Consider the following 11,862-nt stretch of genomic DNA (forward strand, 5'->3'; position numbering starts at 1 on the left):
CCTTATATAGAGAGGAGAGTGAATGCTTATGGCGTTCTCAAACATCGGCGATGCATGGATTAGTTGGTCGTCTTTCTTCCAAGGGCAATGGTTGCCCCGGTGGTTCTGAGCCTGATCTGGAAATGTGTGTTTAGCTTCTGGCTCTTGTCGGCCTTTGCCTCCTTCATTCACATCAAGAACAAGGCCATGTAACGACTTGTGAGTACTTCGAGATCCAGGGAGAAGAAATTGTAAATAATTAGGAATTGGATAAAGAACACGTTTTATGAGAGAGACATCCAGTCACAATCTTTGCTTACATGAAAGGAATGATCATGTTAGAGTCATTGTGTACCTTTCAATCGGACCTCGATATTCTGAATTACGAGAGACGGAAGGAAATCTCGAGGTGGTGTGTGTGAATGCTAATTGACGGCAACGCTACATTCAAGCTTAATCGGCTCACAATAAGTTCCCACACTGTAGATTGATTGATTTATGTCAAAAGTTCCTGAATATTGTCAAAACTTGAACCGCAAGACTCTTTGAGACGGAGGGAATAAAACATTCCCTTTGTCCATGTAGCTCTCTTGTTAATGGACTACTTGATGGGATGAATACCCATCTTTGAAACACGTTCGTTATCTCAGAGAATACAATACGACGTCCATTTTGCAGTTCAATTTGTGTCGAAAAATAGTTTGAAATTGGAGGAATCTAAATTTCGTTTTTCCTTTCTTGTGAAGTTGATGCATCGTAAACAAGATTAAACATGCTCATCCAAGCCATTGAGCTTGAAAATTAAAGATACTCAGAACATCCATCTTAATCCAAAGTGGTTCGTTTCCACCGAAGAACTTGAATTCTTGAACTGAATTTCTCTAAATTGTAGAATTCTACGAGTATGCATACCGTTGGAGAGCATTTCAGCAATTGGCATCGACAAAGCACACATGTGGATACAAAAATCCATGCGTAGATTTTAATGGTCCTAGTTATGGGATTTGAAATATCCTGTTTTCACAAATTTGAGCACCCCTCGAACGGTATTTCGTTGGTTATACATCCATGTCAGATAGCCCATTCAATCTTGGTGGAAATGTGAATAAATTTGGGACTTATTCCTCATCGTATAAACCAACCAATGTACTTCAGTTACTCTGAATACGCGTAAAGAGATCCCAAATCTGAATTGTAGGTCCACATTTTATGCTTGGAACATGCATGTATATGCCTAGAGGACTACGTCCATAAATGGTGGCAATAAAAAGAAGCAAGCGGCCATAATTTGTGAAATTACTATGTAAATTTAGTGCCTCTTTCCGTACCAGTCAATATTTCATGTTGATCCATGAGAGAATTGTCGCAGACGAATATGACCATTTCATCTTTGGGCTTGTCTGTACGATATTGTATATGTCTCTTCACCCAAACCATGACGTTCCAACCTCCTCCAACCTGAAGACGATCGGTTTACCTCGGGATGGTTTGCGGCCTTGCCATGGCAATCCGAGTGAGTGTTCCAGGTCGAGAAATCGATAGACACTCCCTAATCTTTCTTTTATTATCCTGAACTCGCTTTGAATCTTGAGATGATCCCCTTTGACTGTAGTATATACGAGCCTACCTTGACTTTCTGAGTCTTTGGCACGCACCAAAGCCAGCTTTGAGACAAGATCCCACAAAGTTGCTCAGAATCGGTTCTAGAAGAACAATTATGCTGCAGTACGTACATTTGTTATTCCCGCTTGATACAATATGTTTGCCCTTTCCATAGTAGGAAGTTTGCTTGCCTCGCTTTTTTCTTCGTTGGAGCCCTTTCATGTTTGTGCTTTTTCGGGACGAAATAGAAATCACAACAATAATTACACGACTTTGCTCATAAATCACCGCACTTGTCTGTGTAAATGGCCGATTTTATGGCTTGGATAATTTCGCAATAACTCAATCGTAGCACTACGAAAAAACTACGCTTACATTTGGGTCATACTCAACGAAAACCTTGACATGGGTTGATATTTCGCAACATACTGTACACCACCTTCTGGCACACCACTACAACAGACGATGTCTTACCTGGCTTTTGGAGCATTCGCATCAGTTGAGGCCCAATCCTGAGGCCCAAGATCAAATGGTGGTTAGGTGTAAGCTTCAGTTCACTGAACCACAAATGTTATTCCAACACCTTTCGAGAAGGGCAAAGTTGAGCGTTCCAAGCTATTTTTGGCCTTTTCACAAACCAAGGAACGAAACTGCTGTCTGACAACTCGGTTACTCACTCACCTCTGCATAGAGCAACGCTTGACCGGTAACTGACTTCGGTCGGTCCACGGGATCGTCCCCCTCCCTTCTACGTTTGTTGCCTTCTCCGGAGAGGCGAAATTGCTTCTCTTTTGGTTTTTGCTTTTAGAAAACTCGGAACCGACATCGAGCTCTTTGGAGACGAGGAACGGAGAACCGGGATTTGGGCCGGCTTTCCCCAATCCCGATCAAGCGTGTGCGCACGACTGAAGTTCCTAGAGTGGTCTTTCTACGAGACTCTCGTAGTGCAGAGAGTAGCCGCGAGGGGGAGAAGCTTGGATGAGGTAGATAGAGGGTGTATCTACTGTGCACATACAGTGCTATACTATATACTGTCTGTCTGACTAGGAGAGAGGAGGGGGAAATTCCTGGGGAGCTTGACAAAGAATGCCGATGGACAGGGAAGAAGATGTTGAGCGATCATGGATCTTGACGACAAAAAGCCACCCCAGCTCATGGAAATCGTTGCTGTCCATGTGACTTCAGTCATCAGACTCAGATCAACATTCCTATCAGGGATTTGAACTGAACAGGTCTCCTTCATTGTCTAATACTGTTAAAGGGTCCGAACAAGACCAAAGCTAGAACTACTACCTCTCGGTCCCACTTTTAGGTCTTTGCTTTCATAGCTCTGACCTCGAGGAAACAGTTTCGAACTTCGTGTGGATGGAAAGGAGGAAATGGGAGTTGGACTTGTTTGCAAAGTCAAAATAAGGGGTAATGATCTCGAATCATTAGCTGAAATGAGAGGACAAAATGCTCTCCAAGCCAAATAGACGGAATGGCTGCAAGGGAAACGCACAAGTCCAGCTCTAGATTCTTAAGGGGGGACAAAACTCTGTAAGACAGGAGAGTCAAGACAGAAGGAGGGAAGGAGGGAGGGGCAGAGGGAATCGGTGTGCCTCCCCCCCCCCTTGTAATTGATGGACAAGAATTTATTGGCAAGTTCACTACTGACAATATCACTCCTTAGAGTTAGCTGGACAGCTGGATGTGGATGCGTTTCAAGCAAGTTCCAAAAAGGCAGAAATTTGTTACTTTGACACCTTGTAGGAAAGTGTTTGATAGGAAGCGTAAACATCTTGAGAGCAGCTCGAAGAAAGAGATACATGAGTATTGTGTCTAGACTTGAGTCAAGCTCGAATTGAATGTAGTCGGACCCTTGAACGTGGAACCGCCTAAAGGGGAATGTGTTCCACCTTGTCTGCATTCAGTTTGTCTGGTGAATGTAATGGAACCATCGTATTTGATTGTGTTCTCAGGAAAGACATGCTACCGACCCAGTGAAATGGCCATAAATTTTTACAATAGTTCATCTTTCTTTCTCTCTCTATATATCTTTCATTCCCATGCGTGTGCATTGTGCACGGTGGTCCTAGGGTTCTCTGTTTTTCAGGTCCAATCTCGGGAATTTATGATGAAGACAGCTTTGGATCATCCACTTGCGTAGGGTGAGTTTTTTATGGGCTTTGACGACTGCACACAAACACCCATGTTTGGTCAATAAGAAATACCAGGGTCCATGACATATTAATGGAATTCATTCGCAAGAGATCACAACGGGCATCAAAAGTACTGAAGATAAAGCTCCAATCGTCCTCCTTCCATAGCTTCAGTTTCATTTTGAGTTTTCAAGAGTCAACCTAGCACTTCAGACTATCGAAGGGGTGGGTTGACACGACACATTCATTCATGATTTGAAGCACAAAAATCAATATTCATCGTTTCCATTTCAGTGAAACCCTTGCTTCCTCGTTTCTATGTACGCCTACCCTTCATTCTTGAGCTTTACAGTATTATCAGAAGGCTATCCAAGGTGGCAGATACCTACTACGTAGACGTACCTCTGCTTCCTCGTTTGCCTCCAGAGGGAGAGAGAGCAGAGAGAAAAAGGGTGAGAAGAAGGGGGAGACAGTTCTCTCGTTGGGTTGTGGCACCTCCTTCACCACTACCACAGCCAACTGTCTCATTTCTTCTAATTTAGGAGGTTTAAAGAATGTTTGGCATATATATTTCCAATTTCCTTAGGCGGATAGATCCGCCACGCCAACGCCAACTTTACCCGTCCCGTTTTCCCTCCATTCTTTCTTTCGGTGGTGCCATTCAACCATGGCAAAATGTTCTTCAAGCATTCTTGAAGGAAATATCTGTCCTGACTGGAGTGACTGTCATGGCACATAGTCTTAGTCTTAATCATTCCTGGATCCGTCTTGGACATCCATCTTAGAAATGGTATCCAGGCATTTCTTAATGGTGCCTGCCCCAACATTTTTGAGTGTCCAACAATTGCAACTGCATGTTGGCTTTTTCTGTCCATTCACTTGGTCATCCTCAGCGGGACGATAAATGAATTCATCTCCCTCAGCCTGGACTTTCGAATCGTCTAGGACTGATGCTGTCATCGGAGCAGGACTTGCACCATATGCAATGGAGTACGAGGGACGCATTCCAGGCTGCTCCATATGAGAGAGAATAATGATGCAAAGCAAATTTATTCGTTTCCCTCCCCAACCATTCCTCACCATTCATCTACGTACGCTGGTATCACGAGGCAGAGAGGATCATACTCCCTGTATATCTACTCAGTTGACTTGCGAATGGACGGTGGTGCGATGGCTTTCGAGACCTCCTTCTTCATTTGATTCGATTCTTGAATTCTCTTTTGATTTTTCTTCTCCCCTCCTTCTTCTCCTCGTCCTCCTTCCCCCTCTCTTTGTGGGCTGTGTTCTCGTATGTAGTATGTAGTCCCCCTTATCCACCCGGGGTAACAGATAGAGATCCACGCTTAAAGGGAGGGAAGCAAAAGACCAAGAAGAAGTACTTTCTTGTTGAACAGTGAATTGTTCTCTCACCGATCGCAACTTGATAGAAGCTAGTTCCACTTTGGAGGTGTACCAGCTAGCTATACGTTGATCAGGGGTGGATTTCCAAAACAAGGAAAAAAAACTTTCAACCTAATGCATGAGTCATCAAGGGGGGAAAATATCATCATAATTCTTGTACTTTGGAACGGAGCACTTTCATGAAAATGGGTTTAAACGGGATTCCTTTTAGCAAGTTGAGAGACGTATTTTGCTACCGGATTGGATATTCTAGCTCCACCCACCGGAATCAAACTACAACAAAGTTCTGAGTGTTGAAAAGACTGGCTTTTTTAATCTCACGTTAACCCTTTGAGGGCGGTTTATTCTTTTTGCTTCTGTATCCCATTATGCAACATGTGCCGATGAGAATGATCCAAGAATAGCCAGCCAACCTGTGTGCCAAGTATTGTGCCATATGCGAGAGCTTGGGTGGAACTGGCTCCCCCTTAGAGAGGGATGATATTCGGTCTCCCTTCATGACTTATGATAATTCGGGCACTCCGCATCCTGGATTCTGAAGAGTGGCTGACTCTATGACAAAATGTTTCATCTGAGAGGCTTCGGAACGACAAATGAGATACTTTTCTCTTTGGAGGGCGGGGAGGGGGACTTTTTCCTATCTTATGGAATCGTCAACAATGCCCGGCGAATAAGGAAATAAGACCGACTGATTCAGTTTAGACTTGGCACGAGGGAGGAGAAATTATCAAATGCCGTTTTCGACCATCTGGCTAAAAATAGGCGCACAAAAGGACAGAAATTTGTGCAAATTAGGTGGTTGAAAGCAATAGAAAATGGCAGAAAATAACAAATCTTTATAATCTTGTAAATAATCTTCTTCTGATATTTACAAACGTTTCCAATTGGTTTTTACTCCTGCCTGCAGTCATGACATGCAGGGATAATGAGCAATAAATGTCACTGGAGTCGGATTTTGTTTGAATTTCGTTTAGGGTCAGAGTTGCCTTTTTTGAATCAAGATTGCTTAACATAAAAAACATGACAGCACAAAGATCCAAAGTATCATTACAATAAGACCAACTAGAAGCATACTCCTTTTAGCTACCCACTTAGAGGTGTCGGATACTGTTTTGCCTCATTCGGACAGTTTTTGCCAATTTCTCACATTAAGAAGCCAAAATTGTCTTCAAAGTCGATTTTTACCATTGCTGCTTGATACTCCCATTGTCCAAGCATTATTGTGTCGTCACGACTAACTCTGGCACATAAATGCATCGTTCCAAGATCCACAGATCTGCCGTGGCCTGGTTATTGTCAAGATTGTCCCAGTGAAATTTACGTAGCTCCAAGGGGAGCAGCATCTCCTCAGTCTTGGCCTCAGATATATCTCTGTGGTGGGTTTTGATGTGTCGTCTAGTTATGGGCGTTGGAGCCCAATTCTGCGCTAAGAAATTTGCCAACCCCTTTTCACAGCTGGGTGACCACCTTATGCAATGACGGTCACGCTTGTCAAAAGCTTTTCAGATTCAGACTGATGAGCATTGGCTTGCTGTTTCGCCACACAAACTCTTCTCTGTCTTGTTTCCTCTTTCTTGCTCGGGAAAGCTTCTCCAGAACCCATTCAAGATTATGTCCTCTTGAAAGACACACGAGTGTTTATCCACCAAAAGGCTAAAAGGCCGTTTGGTATCATCAATCTTGGAAACCACGTGGGTTAATTTATTGGGGTTCGGGCAGCTAACTAGGTGGAACTCTATATCTGAGCAATTAGAGGTCGTGATCCAATCCTGGTAATTGACTTAAAGAAGATCATTGGATCCTCGATTGGGTCTCATCCGGAGCGGCGGCAAGCAAAGAGGTCTCTTCCTGGTAATCACGTACTCGAGCTCTGTTGTATTAAAGATATCTGGGCGGAGTAATGAAAACTAATTGGCTGGCAGGAGACCTCTTCAGTAGAAGTAGCAAAGCGAGCTGGCTCCATTTCTTGTCCCGAATTGTGAGAGAGCCAGCTGTTGGTTAGCAATTGATTTTCGATACACTCCAAATGGAACTCATTCATCTGGCATTGAAGTCTTATTCCTCACTTTCTCACATACTAGAGATAATACTCGAAGGAAACCAAAAAAATCTAGTCCCATTTTTGGGAACGAGTCAGACTCTTCTTTTGTATTAGTTCAATGTAATTTTTGGCTCATGTTCAAAATGAGAAAAATGAGGAACAATGGGCTATATTCCAAAGACTGGTTGGTGGTTCCACTGCTCATTGTCTGGGAGCAACCCTATCACGCGTGTTCCTTCCCCTTCTGACTCAGTTCTTTTGCATTCCTTGGTTCTCCTTTCGGTGCTCTCTCTTTTTTTAAATCGGATCCAACTGTGCTATGGTCTAAAGAAAAGAAAAAAAAGGAGCATAGGAACGAAGGGGTTGGAACAAGACGTTTCATGTCCTCTTATTTCAGAACACACGGCCGGACAAATTACCTAATTCAACGCATCATAAATCACATCCATAACGGGTCCAAAGAAGGATGGGGGTAACCGTCTGGTCTTCGGAACAGCACCGTGTTCCTGGCTCACTTTCCCTGCTCCCAACTCCTAAAGCTTTTTCCGTCGATTTCTTTAATTTCCTCGCAAAGCTATCGATATTGTGTATCCGCTCTCTACAATGTCCGCTCAGTCACGGTTCAGTATACTAGGAGTGGACGGTGGAGTAATCGCACAACTCAAAGAAGAGGCCCAAGGTCTGTCTTTCTTTCAGGACTATTGACCCAGTCACAGCTTTTAATGCGGTAATAAATCATCACCTATCTACTTTTCCCTGACTTTATCGGCCATTCCATCTCGGCCCTGTAGGCTGGCAACAAATCTATTAGGTGGACTTGTCGTTCTGTCCAGATGAACAATTGGAACTTTTCTTTCGGCTGTCTTCGATTTTGGGATTGCAAGGGATGGGGTGGCCAAAGGGGACTTGATCCCTAAGAAACCTGAGATGAAGATGATGATGATGATGATCATCATCATCATCATCATTATCATCATCATATTCAAGGTCAAATATTGGCTTTTCGAGACGTCTAAACTTAGAGCCAGGTTTATCTCATTTACGCATGAGATGATGTTTTTAGTCTTGGATTCCCCAAAGACGTCCATCGTCATCTAAAATTGGAATGCTATGAGGCAAGGGTAAATCGTTTGTCGTCAGGAGTTTGTTCAGATCGATTCCGCATTCAATTTGATGTCATCCCAATCTCCTTTCGATAGAAATACTTCAGAGATATGTTGCATAAAATTTGCTGTGGTTCATCCTCGGCTTGTGTAAAGCTAACAGTTAGAACAGGGTCCGTTAAGTTATCTGTTAGTATTCTAATCTGAAGTCGACACTCGTCGGCCCTTTAACAAGAATCAAATCGAACGTCTTTGTTGGCTTAGGCATACAATCTCATTTAAACACATTGACGTCAAAACAGCGCGATAATTTAGACCTCAAGTCATTCATAAAGCTTCAAGGGTCCCTTTTAGGTTTTAGTGGCTTGTGAATGTCCATTGAGTGCACTCAGAGCCTATCAAGATGTTGAACAAGTTTACATTCGCCTTGGGCGTTGCCACTGTCATCGCCGTTTTGGCCATTGGCGCCCATTCACAAACCGTTAACGATCACGACAAGATCGTCTCTTGTTACATTGGAACATGGGGATTTTACAGGTAACTTACTCCGAAAAAATTGGGCCTACGACAGAACGGCCTCCATCGGACAATGCAATTTTGTTTTCTCGTTCAGACAAGGAATGGGCAAGTTCGACATTGAGGACATCGACACCCAATACTGCACCCATGGATTCTACGGTTTTGCCGATTTGGATAATATCACATGGACCATGTACGCATACGACCCCTGGTACGATCTGGCCCCTGAGGATTGCGAGCCTTTCTACTGCAACTATGACTCTTATCGTCGATTCACTGCCCTGGGATCCGACAAGTTCGTTCCCATTTTGTCTATTGGTGAGGCACCCTAGGGTTGTTTTCATATTATTTTTGGAATGAGAGTTCACAATAGTAACGCAATATAATTAATAGGTGGATGGAACGCCGGTTCCGGAAAGTACTCGATGATGGCCAAAGATCCCGCCAAGAGGAAGACCTTCGTGGATTCTGTGATTCCGTTCCTGGAAAAATTTAACTTCAAGGGTTTGGATTTGGATTGGGAGAATCCCGGAGAGCGTCTGGGAGCTGACGCCACTGTCGACAAAGAGAACTTCAACAAGTTGGTGGATGAGCTGTACCAAGCCATGAACCCAAAAGGCATGATTTTGACCTCCGCCATGGCATCAGGTTACAAGACAGTGGAGACTGGATACGACGTTCCCTTCCTTTCTGAGCGTTTGGCTATTCTTAACATCATGACCTACGATTACCACGGCTACTGGGAAGGCCATAAGTAAGTTAGAAATAGATCCTGTCCCCCATGGAGTCCCATGTTGACCCTCTACTACGTAAACGTTTGATTTCAGTTATACTGGTGTGAACAGTCCCATTTATCCTCGTGAGGAAGAGACCGACCCCGAACATCCTTGGTACAAGTTTAACCAGTTTGACGCTATTCAAAATTACATCGCTCAAGGAGCCCCATTAGACAAGCTGGTTTTGGGCGTGGCCTCGTATGGTCGTGGTTTTGTCCTGGACGATGAGACTCGCAACGGATTGTATTGCGACACCAAAGCTGGAATCCCCATGGGTCCCTATTCCATTGATGATGGCTTTTGGGGATACATCGAGATCCTACAAGCCCAGAGCAACGACACCTTGGCCCCCAATCTTCCCGGAGCCAATCCCAAGGAATGGACTGTAGTCGTGGATGGCTGCTATCAAACTCCCTACATGTACAACGGTCCCTACTGGATCGGTTATGACAACGAGGAATCCATTAAGAAGAAGGTGGACTTTGCCAACTTGTTGGGCATTGCTGGAGTCATGATGTGGTCCATTGACACAGACGATTTCGTTGGAGTCAACGGAGGATCCGCTTGGCCGCTTTTGAGGAAGGTCAACCAAGAGCTCATCAACGGCGACACTTTCGATCCCAATGTTCCCGGCAACCCTGGATGCAAAACTGCTCCCAGTTGCGCTGACGGCGATTTTGATATGACCACGGCTGAAGATACGACCACCACTTCGACCACAGAGGCATGGTCAACCACTACGTCTAGCGCCGATGATTCGACCACCAGTGGACAAGGTGGCCTCCCTGCTGCTTGCACCACCCATAACGAGTACTTGCCCTATCCTGGAGACTGTCACAAATATTACCGTTGTGTGGACAGTGACGGTGATGGTGTTTTCGATATTGAGGTAAGACTACTATAGTGGAGGATTTTCAAAATTGAAATGACATGACTCATCATTATGTGGCTTATTTTCCTAGGTTTACAATTGCGGCGACTTCGTGTATGATCCCAATTCCAGTGCTTGCGTGGATCCTAATTTGCTTGGGTATGAAAATTTGTGCGAAAGTTAATCATAATTTCAAATAAAAAACAAGTACATTGTTTTATCAATATGTGAGCTCACATGTCTCAATTATTGGACAAGATTGTATTGATTCTCGTTCTATTTGAACACCATATCTTGGGTAATTAATTTGACCCACACGACTTGTTTGCAATAACGTTTTCATGCCTCTTGCTGTCGTAACCAAGTCCTGATATTTGTCTTTGTCATGACCTTCTACGAAACTTGATTTCAATGAACTCGGTGAAAACGATAATCTGCGATATGTCGTGGCGTTGTTGCTGGTGATGGTAATGGGGATGGCTGTTGCCGTCGTGTGTCAGTAAATCGTGAAGTGCGAGCACAATTGCCAAATTATGCAAAACTGGATCTCACTCGCCTGATTCATGTTCGGAATGCCACATGCAGGAAGGAAGCTTCTCCTTCAGGGAATGGTACTAATCCACGGGGGAAAGTTTTACCACCCTCCTCTATTTGAAATCATCTCTGAGCGACGATTACTAGAACTGCTACCGAGTTACAGAGGACAGATCCTTTTTCTAGACTGAACTCAAGAGTAGTGAAAAGCCTTGCTTAGAAGCACTTGCTCTATCTCTTATGAGCAAATCCATCTCGACTGCAAACCAGACAAGACCAAAAGGAAAGAAAGAGAGGAGACCCCTCCTCACTTTACACCACTTAAGAAATTAGTCTAAACTACTCGTAGCAAAGTTATCGGGTTGGTTGGGGGTGAAGGATAGTGGGATTGAGATAGAAGAGATTAGAATTAGAGACATGTTCGAAATCCATGCTCAACTCATCTCGGTTTTCAGCGCCTTGCAAGAATGGGTACGAAATACCTCACCAAATGACAAGGCCTTGAACTATGCGCAGACTATCTAAGAACTGTCAAGTAGCAGTTTGAACTTGCGCTCCGCTTTCACCTCAGCATTAATTTTGATTATTAATTTACCAAATCCTAATGGAGCTCCTTTGAAATCTAAGCACTATACGTACCACTTTTATATACCACCCTTTAATACAGGGCGAACTGTAACTACTATACAATACTGTTCGACAGAGATACATTAGTTTTTTGGTGGAGGGTGCAGAAAAGGGGAGAGGATGAAGGCGGTGGAAAAATAAGGGCAAGGAACCCATTTTGAAAATCCAAAAAGCCCCCCTTGGTACAAAACTTGCCTTGAGAGCTCAACTATTGATTCCCCCGTGGAGTATTTACTCGGGATGAGATTTTAATGAAATTATCCTTATT

At 43.8% G+C, this 11,862-nt stretch overlaps 2 protein-coding genes across 2 annotated transcripts in view; one reads left to right on the forward strand and one right to left on the reverse strand.

Annotated features, from left to right (window-relative positions):
* Window positions 1-2,342, reverse strand: part of LOC131888625 (irregular chiasm C-roughest protein-like) — a 45,195-nt gene extending 42,853 nt beyond the window's left edge. Inside the window, exon 1 of the mRNA XM_059237527.1 lies at window positions 2,056-2,342. The gene's annotated coding sequence lies outside the window, so the exon portion shown is untranslated. The remainder of the gene's footprint in view (window positions 1-2,055) is intronic.
* Window positions 2,343-8,603: 6,261 nt separating this feature from the next.
* Window positions 8,604-10,664, forward strand: LOC131888491 (acidic mammalian chitinase-like). Its single transcript, XM_059237361.1, has 5 exons — window positions 8,604-8,804; window positions 8,881-9,104; window positions 9,180-9,540; window positions 9,614-10,451; window positions 10,525-10,664. The coding sequence occupies exons 1-5, from the start codon at window positions 8,671-8,673 to the stop codon at window positions 10,615-10,617; spliced, it is 1,650 nt and encodes a 549-aa protein (XP_059093344.1). The 5' UTR covers window positions 8,604-8,670; the 3' UTR covers window positions 10,618-10,664.
* The last annotated feature ends 1,198 nt before the right edge of the window (window positions 10,665-11,862 follow it).

Source organism: Tigriopus californicus, chromosome 10 (genome assembly GCF_007210705.1).
Source record: "Tigriopus californicus strain San Diego chromosome 10, Tcal_SD_v2.1, whole genome shotgun sequence".
NCBI classification, from domain to species: Eukaryota; Metazoa; Arthropoda; class Copepoda; order Harpacticoida; family Harpacticidae; genus Tigriopus; species Tigriopus californicus.